The 21,892-nt window shown below is 33.8% G+C and overlaps 3 protein-coding genes across 7 annotated transcripts; 1 reads left to right on the plus strand and 2 right to left on the minus strand.

The window, feature by feature from the left end:
* Positions 1 to 7,516, plus strand: LOC114406876 (protein NETWORKED 1D-like). 5 transcript variants are annotated; one of them, XM_028369715.1, is made up of 5 exons: positions 1 to 270; positions 561 to 633; positions 792 to 1,041; positions 1,767 to 5,986; positions 6,072 to 7,516. In XM_028369715.1, the coding sequence occupies exons 3-5, from the start codon at positions 939 to 941 to the stop codon at positions 7,269 to 7,271; spliced, it is 5,523 nt and encodes a 1,840-aa protein (XP_028225516.1). In that variant the 5' UTR covers positions 1 to 270; positions 561 to 633; positions 792 to 938; the 3' UTR covers positions 7,272 to 7,516. The 5 variants fall into 5 exon arrangements, with proteins under 5 accessions (XP_028225516.1, XP_028225518.1, XP_028225515.1 ...); XM_028369717.1 differs by having other exon boundaries at positions 795 to 1,041; XM_028369714.1 differs by having other exon boundaries at positions 564 to 633.
* A 199-nt stretch (positions 7,517 to 7,715) lies between these two features.
* On the minus strand, positions 7,716 to 9,562 carry LOC114406877 (protein ANTAGONIST OF LIKE HETEROCHROMATIN PROTEIN 1-like). Its single transcript, XM_028369719.1, has 2 exons — positions 9,259 to 9,562; positions 7,716 to 8,961 (listed from the first exon to the last, which is right to left on the minus strand). The coding sequence occupies exons 1-2, from the start codon at positions 9,404 to 9,406 to the stop codon at positions 7,925 to 7,927; spliced, it is 1,185 nt and encodes a 394-aa protein (XP_028225520.1). The 5' UTR covers positions 9,407 to 9,562; the 3' UTR covers positions 7,716 to 7,924.
* A 3,105-nt stretch (positions 9,563 to 12,667) lies between these two features.
* Positions 12,668 to 21,525, minus strand: LOC114406878 (sulfate transporter 3.1-like). The gene is made up of 12 exons (XM_028369720.1): positions 20,994 to 21,525; positions 20,382 to 20,589; positions 19,261 to 19,432; positions 18,262 to 18,327; positions 16,921 to 17,034; positions 15,964 to 16,080; positions 15,193 to 15,319; positions 14,333 to 14,619; positions 13,797 to 13,987; positions 13,623 to 13,708; positions 13,460 to 13,536; positions 12,668 to 13,146 (listed from the first exon to the last, which is right to left on the minus strand). Exons 1-12 carry the CDS (start codon positions 21,331 to 21,333, stop codon positions 12,961 to 12,963), a joined length of 1,971 nt encoding a protein of 656 aa, XP_028225521.1. The 5' UTR covers positions 21,334 to 21,525; the 3' UTR covers positions 12,668 to 12,960.
* Between the last annotated feature and the right edge of the window lie 367 nt (positions 21,526 to 21,892).

The raw sequence follows: 21,892 nt of genomic DNA on the forward strand, positions 1-21,892 counted from the left end.
AACAGTTCTGAGACGCTGGGAGACAGTACCACCAACCTATACTGCATAAAAAGCAAAGCTGAGAAAGAAAGAGAGAGAGAGAGAAACAAGAATAGGAACAAAACAACATTGTCCGCAAAACAGAGAGATCTAAGCAACATGGGGTGACTCAGAAAATGGAATAAAAAAGAAAAAAAAAAAGAGAGAGAAGAAAAAGCAGTTGAAGTTGTTTATGGCCGTTGGTGTTAATTGGAACCGAATGCCTCACGTTTGGTTTTTTTTTTTTTTTTGGTGAGTTAACATGTTACCCGAATTATTAGCTTTATGTTTTGCACTTGTAGCTGTTGAGGTTTGATCTCTCAACCATGAGTGCATCCTTCTTCATTGATCACGTGTTTTGAACTATATGGTGTAGCCATCTCATGTTCATAAGTGATCTTCATGAAAAAAAAAATTAGAACATTTTATTTTATTTTTTTTGTATTTTTCTGACATGCACATAAAATTATGTTCTTGTTACTAGCCAAATTCTGTAAAACTTTTTTTTTCGTGATTCTAATTGGAATTTTGTGTTTGATCAGCAGTAACTCAGGTGTGTCAGATGTTTGTTTGTTGATTCATTTACTCTTGGAACTTGTGAGTTTAACCAAACTGGTATGTTAATTAATTTATTTTTCTTTTCTTTTTGCTTCTGGTGATGTTTCTGATCATTTACTTTTACTTTTATGAGAAAAAAAAGTGTGTCCATGATTTATCTGAAACTGAACCATTTGCATTCTTTTTGTTTTTGTTTATTACAAACTATATGCTAGCAGCAAGAGAGACTCCGTATGCCATCTGTGTTATGTAACTGTGTTAACGTGGTTCTGGTTGTAAATCATTGAACTTTCTCGGATTGAGTTCATTCAAAATTAGAAGACACGGTGTTGGTGTTGGTGTTGATTTACTTGGCCGGAGCGATGGCGACTCTGTCCCATGCTGATTCTAGAAGAATGTATTCATGGTGGTGGGACAGTCACATTAGCCCCAAGAACTCGAAATGGCTTCAAGAGAATCTGACAGGTAATTCTGGTTTTGGAAGCAATTCTGTTTAAGATGCTAACATAGTTCTTATTCATCACCTGGCATCTCTATGGTTGGAGATTAGATTGCACCCATTACTTGTTTTCTCATGTATAGGAGAAAGAAGTGATTCTGTTAATCAGGGAACAAAATCTAGTTGAGCACTATCCTTCTTCATCTTCTATATTTAAAATCTAGTTTTATTATTTGTTTGTTATCATAGTCTCATTATCTCATAGATAATTACTGATATTGATATAGGACCTTATACATTTGGGCTTTTGAAATATGTGTTGCTAAACCCTTACGTTATTGGACTGGCCACTAAAAGTTCTGCCTTATCATTTTTAATTGTCAATATATATTTCACCTCTTGGGAAAGTCTGGCACAAACATATATTATGGTTTAAACCAGGTTCTGGTTTGGCTTCCAAATTTACTTACAGTCATGATGCACTCCAATATTTAATGAAATTACAGTATTTTATTTTGATATATCTTTCTGAATCTTCTTTGTTGGTATATATCTTCATTAAAATTATATTTCTTTTATAACTCAAGAGTATCAGTTCTGTCTTATATTGTGTGCATGATAATAAGCCATATCTACTTCCTGTATCATCTATTTCCTTAGTTACTACTTGAAAACTGAAATTTTGCCGTTAACATCCATCTAATACCCTGAAACACATTAATTTATCTCAATGTTACCACCTCATGAACAGATATGGATTCCAAGGTGAAGCAAATGATCAAGCTTATTGAAGAAGATGCAGATTCCTTTGCGAGGAGGGCGGAAATGTATTATAAGAAACGCCCAGAGCTTATGAAATTAGTTGAAGAGTTTTACCGGGCATACCGGGCATTGGCTGAGAGATATGATCATGCAACTGGAGTGATACGTCAGGCCCATCATACCATGGCCGAAGCATTTCCTAATCAAGGTCCTCCGGCACCAGCAGATGATTCACCTGTAGTTTCTTCCATGGAGACTGAACCACATACACCAGAGACAATCCACTTTTCCTGTGCATTTCTTGACTCAGATGACTTGCAAAAGGATGCTTCAACTCATTTCCATGCCATCAATCGAAATGGATCTTATACTGATGAAGCTGATTCTTGTATAAGCAGAAAGGGTTTGAAACAGCTCAATGATCTGTTCATGTCAGGAGAATCTGTAAGTCATGCAAAGTCTGCAAGAAGGGGGCTTAATTTTCTTGACCCGGAGGAGATTAATGGGAAAGACAATGGAAGCCAAGATACTAGAGCTCAAGTCTTATCCGAGTCTGAACGCATGACCAAAGCCGAGGCCGAAATTTTGGCCTTAAAGAAAGCCCTAGCTAAGTTGGAAAGTGAAAAGGAGACTGGCTTGCTTCAGTATCAGCATAGTTTGGAGAGATTGTTCAATCTGGAATCAGAAATGTCTCATGCAAGAGAGCATTCTCAAGGACTTGATGAACGAGCAAACAAAGCTGAAGCTGAAGTTCAAACCTTGAAGGAAGCTCTTACTGAAATACAGTCTGAAAGAGAAGCTAGTTTTCTTCAGTACCAGCAATGCTCGGAGAAATTATATAATCTGGAGAAAAATATTTCTTCGGCTCAAAAGGATGTAGGAGAACTTAATGAACGAGCTACTAGAGCTGAAACTGAAGCTGAATCCTTAAAGCAAGAACTTGCTAGACTAGAAGCTGAAAAGGAGGATGCCCTTGTTCAATATAATCAGTCCTTGGAGATGTTGTCAAAACTAGAGGAAAGATTAACACAAGCTGAAGAGAATGCAATGAGAATTAATGAGCAGGCTATTGCAGCAAAAGATGAAATTGAGGGCATGAAGTTAGAAATTGCTAAACTTACTGAAGAGAAGGAAGATGCAGCTCTTTGTTATCAACAATGCTTGGAGATAATTTCCAGTTTGGAGCATAAACTCTCTTGTGCTCAAGAGGAGGTGCATAGGTTAAATTGCAAGATAAATGATGGGGTTGAAAAGTTGCATAATTCTGAACAGAAGTGTGTTCTCTTGGAAACATCAAATCAGACTCTGCAATCTGAATTGCAGTCTTTGGCACAGAAGTTAGGATTTCAAAGTGAAGAACTTAGTGAGAAGCAGAAGGAATTGGGTAGACTCTGGACTTGCATACAAGAGGAGCGATTGCAATTCATCGAAGCTGAAGCTGCTTTCCAAACTCTTCAGAATTTGCATTCTCAATCTCAGGAAGAGCTAAGGTCTCTTGCCAACGACCTTCACAGTAAGGCTGAAATTCTGGAGAATACAGAATCCCATAAGCAGGCTTTAGAGGATGAAATATACAAGACCAAAGAGGAAAACACAACCCTAAATGAGATCAAATTATCTTCATCTCTGTCTATAAAAAATTTACAGAATGAGATATTAAATCTGAGGGAGATAATAAAGAAACTTGAGCTGGAGGTTGGACTGCAAGTAGATGAAAGAAATGCTCTTCAGCAAGAAATTTACTGTCTAAAAGATGAGCTTAATGATGTGAGTAAAAGACATGAATCCATGATGGAGGATGTCAGATCAACTGACTTAGATCCACAGTGCTTTGTCTCATATGTGAAGAAATTGCAAGATAAGAACTCAAAGCTGAATGAAAGATGCGAAACCTACAAAAACGAGAAAGAAGCTCTAAAGGAAAAACTGGAGATCATGGAAAAGCTCTTGGAGAAGAACACTGTTTTGGAGAGATCCCTTTCAGTTTTGACTGTTGAGCTTGAGAGTACTCGAGGAAAGGTAAAGGTATTGGAGGAAACTTGTGAATCTTTGCTTGCAAAGAAATCCACTCTTGCTTCTGAGAAAGCCACCTTGTTTTCTCAGTTACAAACCACAGCCGAGAAGCTGGAGAATCTCTCAGAAAAAAACCACCTTTTAGAAAGTTCACTATTTGATGTGAATGCTGAGCTTGAAGGATTAAGGATAAAGTCAAAGATTTTAGAAGACTCTTGTCTGTTGTTTGACCATGAAAAGTCCAGTCTCACCTCTGAGAAAGAAATGTTGGTTTCACAGTTGAACATCACTCATCAAACTCTGAAAGATCTTAGGAAAAAACACAGTGAATTGGAACTGAAGCATTTGGAACTGAAAGCAGAAAGGGAGTCTGCACTTCAAAAGTTGGAAGAGCTACTTGTTTCCTTATATGCTGAGAGGGAAGAGCATTCCAGAATTGTGCAATTGAATGACTGTCAATTGGCTGAGAAGGAATTACAGATTTTTGTTCTCCAAGAAGATGCAGATTACCAGAAAAAGGAATATGAAGATGAACTGGACAGAGGTGTGCATGCTCAAATGGAAATTTTCGTGTTGCAGAAATGTATCCAGGATTTAGAGCAGAAGAACTTCTCTCTTCTAGTTGAGTGTCAAAGACTCTTGGAGGCTTCCAAACTGTCTGATAGATTGATATCTAAGTTGGAGAATGACAATGTTCAAAAGCAAGTTGATGTGAATTCGTTGTCTGAGAAAATTAAAATGCTACGGATTGGGCTGCTTCAGGTGTTAAAGACTCTTGACGTTAACAGTGAGCCTTGGTGTGAAGATGTGACTGAAGAAGACCAGGAGCTTCTGAACCACATACATGGCAAACTTCAGGAGACACAGAATTCTTTTGTCACAATTTTCAACGAAAGCCAGCAAGTTGCCATTGAGAATTCAGTTCTTGTTGCATTCCTTGGCCAGTTGAAATTAAAGGCCGGAAATCTTTGGACAGAAAGAGATTCTCTTGATAAGGAGTTGAGAACCCAGTCTAAGCAGTTCTTGGCATTGCAAGCAGAGGTACAAAAGATATTGGAGAAGAATCAGGAATTGAAGTTGGCAATAAGCAAAAGAGAAGAGAAAATGGAAGTAATGACAACTGAAATAGAGAACCTATGCAAACAGCTGTTAGACTTGAAAGAGGATCACCAAAACATAAAGGAAGAAAGTTGCAAAACCTTTGAAGAGAAAAATGCCTTGTTGAGAAGATTTCTGGACCTGGGTGAAGAGAAAAGTAAGTTGGAAGAAGAATTCTGCATTATGATCCATGAGACAATAGCACAATCTAATATTTCTCTGATCTACCAGAACATTCTCTTTGAAAAACTCCAGACACTTAAAGAGCTTAGCCAAGATCTTGATAGACTTTGTTCAGTAAATGCTGATCTTGAGAACAAACTAAAAATAATGATGGGCAAACTAGAAGATGTACAAATGGAAAACTCGGATCTTAAAGAGTCCTTTGTAGTGTCAAGCAATGAACTAAAATTAGTTCAATCCGTTAATGATCAACTAAATTGTCAGATTAGGAATGGAAAGGAATTGTTGTCTCAAAAGGAAAATGAGATTTTGGAAGCAGCAAAAATGTTTAGTGCTTTACATGATGAGAAAAGAGAATTAAAAAGATTGGTGGAAGATCTGAAGAGCAAGTATGATGAAGCCAGGGTGATACTTGAAGACCAAGCTAGTCAAATTTTAAAATTATCCTCAGACAAGGATCTTCAAAATGGTGAACTTGGATGCCTTTGTGAAGTGAATCAGAAGTTGGAGGCTGAAATGAGGCACCTGCATCAAGAACTTGGAGAAATTAAACTGAGGGAAGAGAAGCTAAATTGTGAACTGCTTAAGGGAACAAATGAGATTGAACAATGGGAGACTCAGGCTGCCACACTCTATACCAGACTGCAGATTTCTGCTGTCAATGAAACATTATTTGAAGAGAAGGTCCGTGAGCTAGCTGATGCATGTGAAGATCTTGAACGCAGAAGCAACTTTAAAGGTATGGAAAGTGAAATGCTGAAAGAAAGAGTTAAAAAGTTGGAAGGTGAAAATGGGAGACTACATGGTCAGTTGGCTGCTTATGTCCCTGCTGTTAGTGCTTTGAATGATAGTATAACAGCCTTGGAGATGCAGACACTTGCACAGGTAAATCCTCATAACTACAAAGTATTAAAGGTAATTTACATGATATCTTCAACTGAGAACCAGCCACTATTGCATATTTTATATTGATGTAATTTGTTTAAATCTTTGTTTCCAGGTTGAAGATTTGACGGATCACAAATATGCTGAAGGTGGTCCACAAACAGCTGAAGATCAGAATGCTATGGCAACAGATGCACTTCCAGACTTCCAAGACTTGCAGAAAAGGATCAGTGCAATTGAAATGGCTGTTAAACAGATGAATGAAAGTTTCAAAACTAAGGATGAAATGAGAGAGATTCAAGTATTAAAATCTGGAATCAGCCGGCACCAAGGAAATATTCAGGCAAGCAAGTATGTTACTGAGATGGATGAAGCAAAGGAGCAGCATCGAGGTGGACCTTCTGGTGAACAGAAGGCAAAAAAATCAGTGTCAGATGTCCCTGTAGCAGAAATTGAAGTTCTGCCAAAAGACATCATGCTTGATCAAACGTCTGAATGTTCATACAGGTTAAGTAGGAGAGGAACTCTCGAGAATGATGATCAGATGCTTGAATTGTGGGAAACAGCTAATAAGGATGGGGTAATTGGCCTGACCGTTGGCAAGGCGCAGAAAAAGGCCATCGCACCTACTGGATACCATCAAAAGAGAGCAACCAAGGAACCCAAAAACAAATATCCTTCAGTAGAGTCCTTGATTGAGAAGGATTTGAGTGTGGACAAATTAGAGATCTCGAGAAGATTGACACATCCACATCCACATCCTCATGAAGATGGCAACAGGAGAAAGATTTTAGAAAGACTTGATTCTGATTCTCAGAAGTTGACAAACCTTGAAATTACCGTGCAAGATTTGATGAGCAAGATAGAAATTACAGAGAGCACAAAGGGAAAAGATAGTGAGTATGATACCGTGAAAGGACAGCTAGAAGCTACTCAGGAAGCCATCACAAAGTTGTTTGATGCCAACCAGAAGTTGAAGAAGAATGTAGAAGAGGGTACCTCGTCCTTTGCTGGGAAGTCTACAGCAGAACCGGATGAAACTGGAAGTGCCAGCAGAAGGAGAGTTTCAGAACAGGCTCGGAGAGGGTCTGAAAAAATAGGACGGCTGCAGTTGGAAGTGCAAAGACTGCAATTCTTACTTCTGAAGTTGAATGATGAAAAAGAAGGCAAAGGAAAAGCAATGATGGATGAACGAAATTCAAAAGTTCTTTTGAGAGATTATCTCTATGCTGGTGGCACGAGAAGAAACTACCAGAAGAGGAAGAAGAAAACACACTTTTGTGCATGCATGCAACCTCCCACTAAGGGAGATTAAGTCGACAGGATTTTAGAATAGTTTAAATGACTTGAGACACTTACTTTCATGCTTGTAAATCTTTCTTTATAATCTAGAGATGGTTCAAGACCCTACAAGGTTTTCTAGGGAGAGGATCTATTGTTCTTGAAGCGTATAGATCCTACTGTACATGTTATGTAATGTTAACTTTGAAGAAACTAGGATGGAATTTTCGCCATTTCATTTTCTGAATAATCCCCTCCATCTTACTTCCTTCTTGGTTAGACTTGCCGTTCTTGTCTGGCTATTACTTTGATTATCATTGTGGTGCCATGCAATTATCTTCCTTTTTTCTTTGTTTTGTTTGTATCTTAAGCATCGTTTGTTCAGCATAAAATGCAATAAGACTGAAGACATTAATTAGTACTCATTGCTGCGATATAATGGCTCATTGATAAATTATCCTACAAGACTGAAAGCTAATTAGCTAAATGTTCAGCAACGTTTCTTTCAATAATAATTAATTAACATTAACCAAAAACAAGGGGATAAAATCCCAATTCCCAACCCAAAAAAGGAAGGAAAACTCAGTTTCTTAAGATCAACAACAAAATGCCAAAGCCAAAAGTCAAATTTTAGATCAGTAGTACAAAGGTGTATCATCAGAACTACCATGAACATCTCTAATTACATTACTGTCGCAAATGGTTGGCCAAATTATCTCTCATGGTCCTCCCCAAAGGATCAACTTGCTTGCAACATTGTTCTTGATATCCAGAATCATGATGACCAGACAAGGCAACGTCCTGTTGTAAGGTGTCTCCACAGTCAATGATTATATTATGGAGCAAACAACATGTTAAGATAATGCTTGGCAATTTCCTCTTATCAGGTCTCCACATAACCTTACTCAGGATTCTCCAACTTCCCTTTAACAGTGAGAATGCCCTCACAGCAAGTAGCTTTGCAGCTCCATGTTTGTGATTGAAAGTAGACTGCGGAACTGATACGCCATTAGCCCCATTAGTTTCATAAGGAGTCATAAGCCACGGAAGAAGAGGATAACTGCACCCACCAACCACATATTCTCTTATAACATCTCCACCGAAAGCTTTCACGTTTCCATTTAAACGCTCTCCATTCTCTGATAGCTTGAAAAATGCCGAACACTTCAACAATCTGGAAACCGACATGCCCCCAGGCAAACCTGTCACGATATCAACAAATCTCATTTCATGATCAACAATTCCCTGCAACAACATGCTGTAGTTCTTCTCTTGATCACACCAATCATCCGAGGTTTGGACAGCCGGAAGGGTCATCATGATGTGCGTTGCATCGATGGCTCCACAGCAATTAGGCAACCCATAGGATGCCTCAAAACCAAGCTTGATTTCCTGCATTTGATTGAAATCCGGCCAATTGAGATGATGCTTGGCGCGTTCCTCCAGCGCCTCTATGAATCTCCAAGTCACCTGAGAAACTGTTGACTGTCCAACCCCAAAGGCAGCTCCAACTGAGACCTGAGACTCACCAGATGCCAACCTTCTAAGGGCAATGGCAACCTGCTTCTCAACACTAAGAAGCCTTCCCTCTATGTTGATGAGCCCTGATGGAGGCCTTGATATGAGATCCTCCCTCACAAGGGAACATATGTATTCAAAAGTAGTCTTTGACACCCTGAAGAAATACTTAAACCCTTCTGCCTCATCACCAGGTACAGTATATCCTGCAGGTTTGCATCAATCATATCCATAAAAATCAGTTTTTTTTTCAAAATCAAATCAGTCATATCCATAACACCACCCAAGAACACAATAATTGAAATGATATCATTGCCCTAAACAATGGGGTGTGGGAAGGAAATCCATGGGTAGAACCCCCATGATTTCTTCACCAACTAAAATTGATAAAGTGATAACAGTAGAGAAAGACATGCATGAAAGGGTTCTTTCATTCCAGAACAACATGAATGATAAATCATTAAAATTTGAAAATTTGAAATAATTAGAGAGGGGGAAGATACCTGGGACAGTAGAATTCTTGTGCCAGAAAGAGTCCCACCAATCGGTCTCACTGGTTCTGGGCTCAACGGGGACCAGGCTCACCTGTTTGTGTTTTTTGAACTTCTTGGTCTTCTTCTTGGTCTTCGATTTTTTCTGGATGGGTGCCATTGAACATAGCAGCACGAACAATTCACTGTTCACAGTGGCAGAAGAACCTTATTTAGCAGCGTAGAAGAAGTGAAGAGTACAGAGAGTGAACTATGAAACTGAATGTTACTCGGAAGTCGGAACACGCGATCTTTGTCTTTGGTCCACTTAGAAGAAAAAACCGTTTTAAAATTTGGAGATAACATTTCTATTGAATTAATTCAATTTGGTTATTTTCATATTATTATATAATATTCATTTTTTCAAAAAAAAGATAGTTTCATTTTGTCTTTTGTCATTTTTCTAACTAATTACATAAATTTTTTATGAACATCATGTTATCACCTTTAATAATATGACGACGTATTTTTTATTAGACGTGATGACTGACATTTCGTCTATCACATTATTATTTAACGGAAAAGAAATTAATGATACATGATAAGATGAAATTGAGATCTTCTTCAAGTAGATATTTGGTAAAAAAAATGAATTTTTAGGTATGAAAAATTTATTTAAGTCAACTTAAAAAATAATTTTTTAGTTAACAAATAATAAGGATGAGTTTTATTAAAATAAATAATTTAATTTCAGATAAAATGATAAATGATAAATTTTATTGTTATATTGAAAATAAAAATAAAAATGATGACCATAAATTTAAGTTATGTTTAAAAATAAATCTTATAAATCAATAAAAAAAAATTGCTTCACTAACACTCTTATTTGATCAAATATTTGTAAACTTGTAAAAAAAATAAAATTAATTAAAATAACTTGATCAAGATATATGTAATTTACTTTTATATAGACTTAAGAAATTTTATCCTATCTATTTTTTTAGATAATTCCTCAAATAATAAATACATTAAATTAATAAGATATTTTTATTGGTAGGAATAAAAAAATATACAATTTAAAATTTACAATAACTCACCTATCAATTTATCATGTTTAATCAATTGAACTAGATTAATAAGATAATATTAAAGGTTAAATTAAAGAGTTAATATGCATATATTTAATATTTAGATAAAGTTAAAAGAGAATCCAACAAGATCAAATGATAGGATATATATTTTGGGTCCAGAGAATAGTGAAAAAAAAGTGAGAAAAGACATAATATATTACATGTGTACATTGATTATGTACTGAAAATATCAATTATATATGATTTAAATAAATTTTCATGTCATATATTAAATAAGTTTTTCATATTTAAAAAATAGGTCGTTTTCATATTATTACCTAAAAATATTATTACCTAAAAATGTATTTTTTGTTAAATACCTACCTGAAAAAAATAATTCATTTTACTACCTGTCATTAATCGTTTTCCGTTAAGTGATGACGTGACAAAGTGTTACATCATCATGTCCAATCATTAATACGTCAATGCCACATAATTAAAAATGATAGTGCGACAATGAGATGTACTTAACAAAGTGTAATGACGTTATAAAACTCAAAAAAAAATTGGGTACTTAATTGAAAAAAAATGTATTAGATAATAATCTAAAAACAACTTATATTACAGCTATTAAAAACTTAATTAAGTTTTTTTATTTTTATTTTTTGTGTTATAAATTCTCTTTCTATATTTTTTTTCAATCATGTTATTAATATTATTAATATAAAGTATTTGGAAGATTCAAAATCTTATTTAAGGGACTAAATTCAGTTCGACTCCCACTCCAACAAACCACAACTTATTAGTTCTCTCCTTCTATATCTAACAAGTACATTTCATACTTTTCCAATTAACAATAATAATAACACATTTGATACTAAATTCTGACCAAGACGAAGATATTTTATAGTAGTAAAAAATGTCTTTTTTTAGTGAGTGTTTTAAGGAAGTGGATATTTTGGAAAATCCTAATGAGGGAATTGTTTTCTACACACAAAAAAGTGATTCCTAGTTGTTGCTAGAAAAACCACCGGATACAAGAGGTATCGATAAATAAGATTATTTTGTGACAAGGTCTTTGGCAACAAGACAAGTATAACAACTAGAGAGAAAGTGAATCTTATCACAAAAAATGGTCGGCATAGAATATGAAGGAGGCAACAAGTTAACGCCAAAGGTGTATTTTGATGATCGTATCTTTTTGGAATTATATGGCTCATGACATGATGCTTTAGTACTTAAGTTGCTATGCAAGAATATTGATTACAATGTAATGAAGGACAATTTAATGAAACTATGGCGACTATAGGGGCATCAATATCATATGGACATGGATAATAGTTTCTATATGGCAAAGTTTGATATGATAGAATATAAGGAAAACGTGATAAATAAAGGATCTAGATGATATTTAATCATTATTACTTTTAAATGATAGTTACACCATGAAGTTCAAATTTTGTTGGTAATTTTGTCTCACCAACAGCAAAGACAGAGCCCTAGTATAGACTATTTTCCTAGTCTCAATTTAATTTACTATAATGAAAGTTTATAGTTGGTCGTGACTTCAATAGTTGGCAAGCCTATAAAGGTGGATTCCAATACCTTACAGGTGGAGAGAGAATAATTTGTTAGAGTTTAATCGGGAGAAATCTTTACACTATTATTGGCTAGTTGTCAGTGGCGAAACAAAATTCAATTGTTAATAAGGATTCAGATAAATAAAAAAGGAAAGAATATTCAAATAAACAATCATTTAGATGGAATCACACATGTAAAAAGTAAGAAATTGATGGGTATAGGCAAAAATACAAAATGTTGCAGGTAAATGATTCAGGTGAGAAAAATCAAGAAGTTGGGCTCACTCACACTATGACTTGGCAGGCCCAAATAGTCTAATTTGACACCTCTTGATACAAGGCCTAGTCTTGGAATATAAAGTTTGATAAAGATCACCTTTTGAGTATTTAATATAATACCTATGGTTTAAACTTAAGATTTTTGCTTAAGTTAAAATAACTCTTTCAATTGATCCGTGTTTGATAGTGAGACTTTACCTCTAAAATTAATTTCCTTACACTATTCTTGTGACTCTCAAGAGTATTAATTTGTTACACGCTCCTGGCTTCCTAAGCTAGCTACTATATAAATATATTCTATCCCTTTTTTTTTTCTTTTAATTTTTGTGTTTCCTTTCTTCGTTCATACGGTCATACCTAATCATAAATTATATTGTAGTTATATTGTTATGTAAATTCCATATTAAAATATTACATATTGTATTAATTATCTTTTTGGTCGGATTTTTTAATTTATTTTAATTCGTAACAACAACAACAAAAAACTATAACAAAATGTGAAAATGAAAGAGATGAAAACGAAATTAAAATTTTATTTATAATTTCCATTGATCACTGATCAGCTCTATAACATTAATTTCCAACTGAACACTTCTCAATTCCATTGCAGCCACTTTCTATTTGAATAGATTATTAAGTATGCATGATATATAAAGATTCAACAGCCTACGTTGGAAACTTTCCTCCAACTCAGTATCTTGAGGAATTAAAGTACTCATGCAACTATCACTCTAAAACTTTCTGCAGCATGATTCTCAAACTCTCACGTCACATACTGTAATTAAGGTTAACAATGCTTTATTTTATTAGGCATTGTTCCAACCTTCTGATTCATCCTTCATGGGGTTCGGTTTGTAGGAATGGAGCATGAAGTTGCACGCACCAACAGCCTCTTCAACTGTCAGATAGATCCATTTTTGCCCCAGTTCATCAAGGAACTTGGATTTGTTCAGCTTCTTCATCACCTCGCTTCCTGGATTCACCAAAGCAAGCTACACACATATGAAGGAATGATTATAAAAAAACAATGTCTCTCAAAGTAAAACTATTTAGCGAAAAATATTAGCTTAATGAGAAATGTTAGAAGCCCTATGTAACATGCTCTTTTAAACACGTTTTTTTTATTGACAAATTTATTTAACATTATAAAATTTTATGTTTCACTTCTTATTCATGGACTCTACTCATGATTTTGTAACATTTAATAAATTTTAATTAATAATAAAAAGTTTGTTTGAAGAATGGTGTTAGAAAGTATTATTGCTGACACTCCTCTTAGCAGAAAGAGGAGAAAGAAATAATTACTTGTAACCCTCTTCTGTCAACAGTCTTCTTGCACTCTTCAAGCATGCTTATTCCACTTGTATCAATGTTAGCAACAGCTGCCAAAAAAATTACATTGCAAGTTAGACTAGTAATCTTACTAATCACATTGTCAATTACTTCATTTCTTTAATCAATAATTTACCGGTCATGTCCATTATAACATATTGCAAACTGGTTTGCTCTGTAGCTTTGATTCTATCTTCCTCTTCATCAATCCACCTTGTGATCCTAAGAACAAAATTTTGTGGTGAATTTACAAGTTAATTGGAGGCAGTATTTTTGCATGCAAATAGGGGCAAAACAACGGATAACTTACCTTTCCCTTAAATAGCTTGCATTGGCAAAGTAAATGGGTGCATCAATTTCAAGAATTAGGATTCCAGGAATATGATTTGCATTTGGATATTGTTCCACATTTCTGTATACTGCAGAATTTGGAATGTTGCCTAAGAGAAATGTCCTTGGCCTTGCAATAAATAGAAGTACTCGAAGCAGAGATACTGCAACCTGAATATTCACAGAAAACAACATATTAGACTCCTTAACCCTTGTATTAGAACCCAATAATAAGGTCCTGTTTGAAAAACAAAATTCTTAATAAGTTCTTGTATAAAAATAAAATAAAATAAGTTTCTTTCAAAAATTAAAATTAGCTTTAGATTTCAGTTAAAATTAGCTTTTGAAGAAGTTGAATGAAAGAGTTTCCACAAATTAACTAATATATAAGCTAGTTTTAACATGTGGGAAGAGCTTTTTTCATTTTATCTTGTCGTTTTTTTATAAATGTTTATTGAGAAGTTTATTCAAAAAGGATCTAAGACAAAAAAAAGTCTCTAGAGTGGTAATACATACTGCTATGACTAGGCCAATTTCAACACTGCCAAAGACTACGCCAACATAAGCAGTGAAGCACACTAAGAAATCAAATTTGTCGATTTTCCACAAATGAATGGCTGCTTGATAATCTATGAGCCCGAGCATTGCTGATACAATTATGGCTGATAGCACCACCAGGGGAGTGAAATGGAACAAGGGTGTTAAGAATAACAATGTCAACATCACTGCTATTGCCATTACAATGTTTGATGCAGCAGTTTTGCACCCAGCATTGTAGTTCACTGCTGACCGCGAAAATGGTCCTGAAACAGCATTCATTTTATGCCAAGTTTGGTAGATTAGTTTGTTGTTTTTTCTTCATAGTGAAAAGCTTGAAAACATAGACCCCATTCACGGGGCACCAATGTATTCGGTCCAATTTTACACCACAACTTATTTCTTATAAATAGAAACAAAGGCGGTATAACACAACATGGGGATATATAGCAAATTTTACAAATCATATGACATGAATACATTATAATACAACAATAATGAACATAAAAAGTAAAAAAATAATTAAATTAACATGAATGATTAAAACATATTGTAATTTATTAACTACTTCGATATGGTTGAAGTAAAATACTAAACTTATATAGGATTGTTAGTAACACAATCTTCAACGTTTTCTTTATTATTGGTTAAGAATTTATCGATAAATATAAAATCTAAGAGTAAAACTCATTAAATGAGATATGAAATTATAAATAATTGTAATTTTTCATAAATTATAGTCAATATAATAAAAAGTGTTTAAGAGAGTATATTAAAAATTTGCTAACATTTGTCTTGTAGCATCATTTTATACTAACTTATATTAGTGAAAGAATTACCTGTGGTGAGATAGCAAGAAGTGAACGATCCGAAAATATTCATGGTTCCAATAGCTATCATCTCTTTGTTGCCATCAATATGATAATTTTTAAACATTGCAAAGCTTCTTCCCACTGCTATTCCTTCCTGCACAAGATCATCAATTCTGTCCTTAAGACCTTATTTGTTCTATTATGTTCTTTTTTTTTTTGTTTTAAAAATAAACCAAATATGGTATAGATTTCGAATGTTATGTTCTGTCCAGTTTTGATCTATTTGCCAAAGGCTATACTATAGTGTCATTAAAAAAATAAATTAAAACAGCTGCATGCACCTAGTATAAAAAACTTTCGATCAGAGCAGAGGTCGACGAAAACAAAAAAAGAAAGTGATCTGATGTGACTGTACATTATTTTGCTTGGTCAACTACGATCCTTTTCAAAGACCAAACACAACTTCGCCAAATTAGGAAAGGATCCGGACCATGTGATTGATTGCTTTTTTCATTTAATAAAAAATATTGAATAAAAGTTTAATTAAACTATCTATTTAGACATGCTCAAAGTATGCTTAAGAAAATACATGATACAACTTTTTTTTTTAGATTTTATTTTCAGAAGTTAAAATACTTTTTTTGACACCTTTGTTTTAAAACATATATTAGTAAGGGTGTTATTGATATCTGGTTAGAGTTGAGAATTGTCAATTCAGCTATTAAGTGATGGACCATGCATGTCACAACTCACAAGGTTACCCTCTACCAAAGGAAATGAGATTGAGAGATACTTAACCGCAAGTGCTATAATGCCAGTGACGAATCCAGTTTTTATGGCAGTGCCCATGTAAGGTGACACAAACACCAAATCCGTTGCCGAAGGTGGATTCAGCCCCTTCTTCAAATTTCCTATCTGAAACAACATAGCAATAAAGAATATTCATTATTACTATCACTTGACTTCACAAAATAAAGCATTAACAAGAGTTGACAAATCTGGTCGAATCTTCCATTGGGTCACGACAATATATCTTTTTATATGTCAAGATTCTAGATTGTCGATGGGTAGCTCGTTATTAAGCTTTTATTGGGTACTTTGGAGAGGTGTATCATATTAGATGGATTACAAGTTTGTAGGGGAAGAATTCTTTTCTTGTTACAAGTCTTGTACTATGACACGCTGATGCTTCTATATTAATTTACATATTTATATTTGTCTATCAGAAAGAAAAATCTGGTTGAGTCTCCCACTCACACTAGCTGTAATTTGAGTTCAATTCTTAGATTTTTCTTGCTAGTAAACAATACGAAAATTCCATTATAAATTCTTGCCAATTAAGGTTGGTGGTCTTCTCTAACCTTACAATGGAGTGTGGTTTTTCCTAATCTAAACTTTTTCTCAGCAAAGAAAAATTGTTTGAATGATAGTGTAGTACACAATTAATGGATAACAAGAAAATACTATTGACTAAACGGGCCAATGGTTAAAGTGAACGGGGCCCTATTGGGAAAGTGTTAAAGGGTCCCACAGAGTGGTAGTTGTGTGGTAGGGCAGGACAATAATTTAGGGTTGGGCCAATGACAAGAACCCAAAAGGCCTTCATACATGTGAGCCTCAGTGTCTGTCCTATTCCTATCAGGCAGGCAAGCAGCACTATGCCGTGTTTGGTCGAGCACAAAAGTCATGACTCATGAGTGCGTTACAAAATGGAAGTGCTATTTGGAACTTGGAAAATGGAAATACAATACTCACCACTTGAACTCCATGTTTCTCAGCGTGTGTGACATAGACCAGCAGACTTCCCAATATAACGGACGTCAGTGGTGCCATTGCTGACACCCAGAAGAACTTTGGCTGTCGTTTGCTCTGCCATCACAATCCCAAATCACAAAAACTTAGGTTATGTTTGGATAAAAGTTGAGAATCAACTTTTGGAAATTTTAAATTATAATGCGCATCTCCTAATTTCTTATGACACAAAATGAAGAAAGAAGAATTTGTTGTTTTAGAAGTAAAACATTAGTCTCCCATCTCATATATTTGTTGAGTTAGAAAAAAAAAGTCTCAAAATAATTATTATTTTAGTTTTTTAATATAACATGAATTATTTTTTTTTCACTAGCTTATATCTCTTATATATTAATAATGAATTATACAATTTATAAATGAATTAATAATAATGTAAAGTTAATTTTGTAAAATAATTATTATTTTTTTATTTATGTAAAATAACATGACAATTATTTTGGGACAGAGAGTATTGAACTTTCCATGTGGTATTAAAAACATATTAATTAAAATGTGCATTTAAATTAAAAATGTACTTTTTATTTAAAGAAATCATTAGTGTATATTTAACTTTAAACAAATAATTATAATGAGAAGAGCAATGTGAAGGGAATTTATGTCCTTTTCCTTCAGGTTCATCGAATAATAGCTCCCAAGTGGAAACCGAATGGAAACAAGTTTGATTAGTTTGACTACAATAGTATTATATACTAGTAACTAATAGTATAATAGAAAAACGGACATTATTTACTATATATAGTCTATGATATAATATAGTATGTTAATTTGTCTTGGCTGTAGTTGGGAACATAAAAAAAGGATATGCAAGTCTATTGCCTCGGAAAAACTTTTTAACATTGAATAAGGGATCAAAGGGGGAAGGTAGGTTAGGATGGAAAATAGAGTTTATCGAAAGAATAAGTTGATCATTTTAATATCCCAATCCTAGAAAAATAGGGCACTAATAAAAGAAAGGAAAAGAGGTAAGGGGGGTAGGATCTTGTCCCTTCACACTTCAACAGTTAATTAAAGTCATGGATCTTGCCATCTTGGTAGAATATAACATTTTGTTATTTTTCTTATTCTTAGTTTGGTAATTAGCTTTACAACTTTACTTGAGGAACAAAATTAAAAAACAGAGAAATTAATGAAAGGATTGAATAAAAGATAATATGCCTTCCTCTAATGAACCTTCCTCTAATCCAAACTTTTACCCACCAAATAATGCAACACAATAAGTGAAACGTGGAATTCTTCCACTATATGTAGAATAATTAAGGCATGGATTAGCTAGATATCACTTACGAAGTATCTTGTGACGAGGAGGAAGAAAATAAAGCAACAACCCAACACAGCGCTTTCCCACCTCCACTGCATATAGATAAATATAAATAAATAAGAAAGCGAAAATATGCTACTTCAACCCAACAATGAGTTTAAGAGAGAAAGGGAAGTTTTTATTCTTTTTTTAATTTCAGAAAATAATTCATGAACATCTTTCGGTGTTGATGTACAATATTTCTAAATAGGTAAATCTAGTTAACGATGACATAAAATCTGGCTAACAAAATACATATATTACTTATCAGATTAATATTTTATATTTTATTTGAACAATTGAACTCGTATTTTAAATTTTGATTAATTAAAAATAGATAAAATTTGTAATTGATGATTAAGTGGTTCTTATTTGTTTTTACGTTTAGAAAATAAATAAATAAATCTCATATTTTCTCATTAGAAAACACATGTTTTGATGTAAATTTATGGTTAAATTTTAATCATAATATACATTAAAATTATGCTCAACAATTTAAAATTAATTTTATTAGAAACTAATTCAGTCCAATTTTACAACAACCAGGCTTTCATGAATTTTACTGAACTACACCTGAATTTAATTAAATAAAATCTAAATAAAAATGTAATAATTTTTTAGAGAAAAGATTATGCATTTTTTACTATAATTATCTTAAAAATTATACTAACAATGATTTATAATTAACTGAAATAATAAAACTGTTTTATATTATTATTAATACATGACTAATAAACTCTTTATTTTACAACAATGATGCCTTCAAAATGTAATGGACTAATGGTATATTTGTTTTCAGAATACATAATTAGTTATAGAGCTATATATGTTAGTGGGCACTTGGTGTGAGGTGTGGCAATAATGTGCTGTCTTGTACGGTGATGGATAAAAAATAAACAGCGGATATGAGAGGAGGAAGATTACAAGTTACAAGTAGGTATAGATATATATTGCAGTAGAGTTCATGTGTTTGAATTTGTAGGTACCTCATGCGTTTGGGAAAAAACAGAGCGCATAACTGACACGAGATCGGCCTCGTGGGTAAAATGCTCTAGGCCAAGGATTGATTTCAACTGTTGCAGACAAACCACTGTAGCTGCTCCTCCCATGAACCCTACTATGGTTGCATGTGACACAAAATCCACGATAAACCCTAACCTGCACTCCTCCATCACATGCTTCCTCATCAAACACATATAATATTTTTTTAAAATCATTCATAAATATAACCTTATTTTAAGCGAAAAATCCAATAGTGAAAATCAGTCATTGCCTCCATTTAAAATTAATTAATTATATATATATATATATATATATATATATATAGATAGATACGTTTCTCTCATATTCTAGATATATATACTTTGATTAAAGAAAAAAAGGATGGGAAGAGAAAAGAAAATACTAAATGTAGTAATAAAAAAACGTGTAAAATGAGTACAAAAATAAAAATTAACACCTTATACACTACTATATTGATATAAAAATGCTCCATCCAATACAAATGAATGAAGGTGGAAGTAGCCAACAGGCCAATCGCACTGCGTTACGGAAAGGGGTTGGGGTTGAATCTCATAATTGCAAAATACAAATGTTTCACGAGACAAATTATGGCCAAAGGACAAAAAACTCCAGCCCATTACGAACTACAGAACACTGCAGAAAATATTTTCCTTTTAAATAATAGTACAAGTTTATTTGCCACTTATAAATTAATCAAGTTTTAAAGATAAAACATGCTGACCATTAAGTGACAAGAACATGCCGCGGTTCATTTTCTTTTTGTTTGCACTTTAAGATACATTTAGCTAAATCATTTAAGTACGTATTTATTTGATAAATTCTTATTATATTTGAAGACTTGTGCCATAAATTAGACTTAAAAACCTTATTAGAATTATAAACTTTTTTTTCATCATAAACTCGATCAAACACCTTTTAATAAATTCCCAGTAATTAAATTAATTCATGTAGTACTTTGTGTAAATAATTATTGTTATTAATTACAACTAGGCTATATATTCAGGAGATTCTCCATGTTAATTATCACGACAATTATACCGACTATCTTATTAATTAAACAGAGGTAAATATACTAATGAATCACCTGAAGAGACCGAGTGATGCCTGCAAAACTCCAGCAAAGAACGTAGCAGTGAAAGCCAAGTGGAGAAAAAGCTTTGGATTCTCGTTGAAATTAACCACTCGACCCAACATGGAAGCCATCAGAAGCGATCCAACCGCCACTGTTCCCACTGCCAAATCCCTTGAGCTTCCCATCATTGCATAAATCAATGGCGGTGTAAAGCTCGAATCTGCAGATTCATACGTTTTGCCCCGTTAATTATATCAAAATAATGAAGTGGCCATTATATAAATTGTCCAAAACAAATTAGATGGTTGAATTAATAGAGACTTGGATTTTTTTTTATAAAAAAAAGGTCTAAAGTCGAGTATTTTTTGGGTGAACTCAATATTTTTCGATTGAATTAAAGACTAATCTTTCAAAATATTAAAATATTCCTATGACTTAAACATTTTTCATTATACATTTCTTGAGAATTTACTTAAAGTAGGTATTTAACAGACAGACCACCTTGGTGTCTAACCTTGCTTATTTATGTAAGCCAAGATTTTATATATGAAGACAAAAGAATAATAAATTGAGCAAAGTAAGCGATGAAAATATGAGTAGAAAGTAGAATTATTAATAACTCACAAAGTCCAAGAATTGGAGGGAGGTTGGCTAGCTTGGCATAACTGATGCCCTGAGGAATGGCCAAGCTAGCAATGGTGATGCCAGATATGAGGTCTGATTTCAGGAAGTGGAGGGTGTACTTGGGAGCCCACTCGAAGATGGGGAAGAAGTACTGAAGCCCAAGCATGAACCTCTTAGAAGCTGGCTGGTTCTTGAACTTTCTAAACGGGTCATCTGGGAAAAAAGTCTCTTTCATAGAGTACTTTAGGGACTTGAAGAAGGGTTGAGGGGGTGGAATGGCCACTCGGTGCACGCTCTCCACGTTCATACCCGAAGGGTAAGCATAGTCTGCGTTACCCATATATGCCCTAAGACAACAACACACCAAATATATGATATGATATGATAGTTTCTGTAACTCAAATTGAAATGCTTTTGGTATTATATGTCTTAATTGTCACTAGGAAAGTGTCTAGACTCTAGAAGAAGAAAGGGAGGCAAAGAGAGGAAAGGGTATGGGGGAGAGTTGGTGCTAGAAGTGAGGAGGGTCTTGTGAATGATATGGCTTTATATAGGCCAGTTATGTTCGTCGTGTGTGTGGCAGGAGCTACGATGGAATGCTGAGGTGTGGAATGATTATTCTTTCACTAATACTACTTCTGCTTTTTTCATTTTTCATTTTTCAAATCACAACTATCCTTTAGCACAGATGATAATCTTGTAGACTTAGTGCATTTTTAAAAATTCATTGCAAAATAACTTTTGAGTAAAAATTATTTTACCAAAGGATCTACATTTTTACTTTAGTTTTCATTTTACTTTTATTAATTAGATTTATATCATGAAATGTGCATTACAATAATTTTAACTGTAAATCACTATATATTAACCGTTCATTGCAATATATGCTATTAGTATTT

The sequence above is a fragment of the Glycine soja genome, chromosome 3, assembly GCF_004193775.1.
Source record: "Glycine soja cultivar W05 chromosome 3, ASM419377v2, whole genome shotgun sequence".
NCBI classification, from domain to species: domain Eukaryota; kingdom Viridiplantae; phylum Streptophyta; class Magnoliopsida; order Fabales; family Fabaceae; genus Glycine; species Glycine soja.

What these genes read in the sequence shown, in the direction of transcription:
- LOC114406876 (XM_028369715.1), top strand. Translation starts at nt 939, where the DNA reads ATGGCGACTCTGTCCCATGCTGATTCTAGAAGAATGTATTCATGGTGG. An exon ending in GCTTCAAGAGAATCTGACAG is followed by an intron (nt 1,042 to 1,766) that starts GTAATTCTGGTT and finishes CCTCATGAACAG; the next exon opens with ATATGGATTCCAAGGTGAAG. An exon ending in ATAACTACAAAGTATTAAAG is followed by an intron (nt 5,987 to 6,071) that starts GTAATTTACATG and finishes CTTTGTTTCCAG; the next exon opens with GTTGAAGATTTGACGGATCA.
- LOC114406877 (XM_028369719.1), bottom strand. Translation starts at nt 9,406, where the DNA reads ATGGCACCCATCCAGAAAAAATCGAAGACCAAGAAGAAGACCAAGAAG. An exon ending in CAAGAATTCTACTGTCCCAG is followed by an intron (nt 8,962 to 9,258) that starts GTATCTTCCCCC and finishes GCAAACCTGCAG; the next exon opens with GATATACTGTACCTGGTGAT.
- LOC114406878 (XM_028369720.1), bottom strand. Translation starts at nt 21,333, where the DNA reads ATGGGTAACGCAGACTATGCTTACCCTTCGGGTATGAACGTGGAGAGC. An exon ending in CTGGCATTATAGCACTTGCG is followed by an intron (nt 15,320 to 15,963) that starts GTTAAGTATCTC and finishes GATCTTGTGCAG; the next exon opens with GAAGGAATAGCAGTGGGAAG. An exon ending in AAATTGGCCTAGTCATAGCA is followed by an intron (nt 13,988 to 14,332) that starts GTATGTATTACC and finishes GTGAATATTCAG; the next exon opens with GTTGCAGTATCTCTGCTTCG.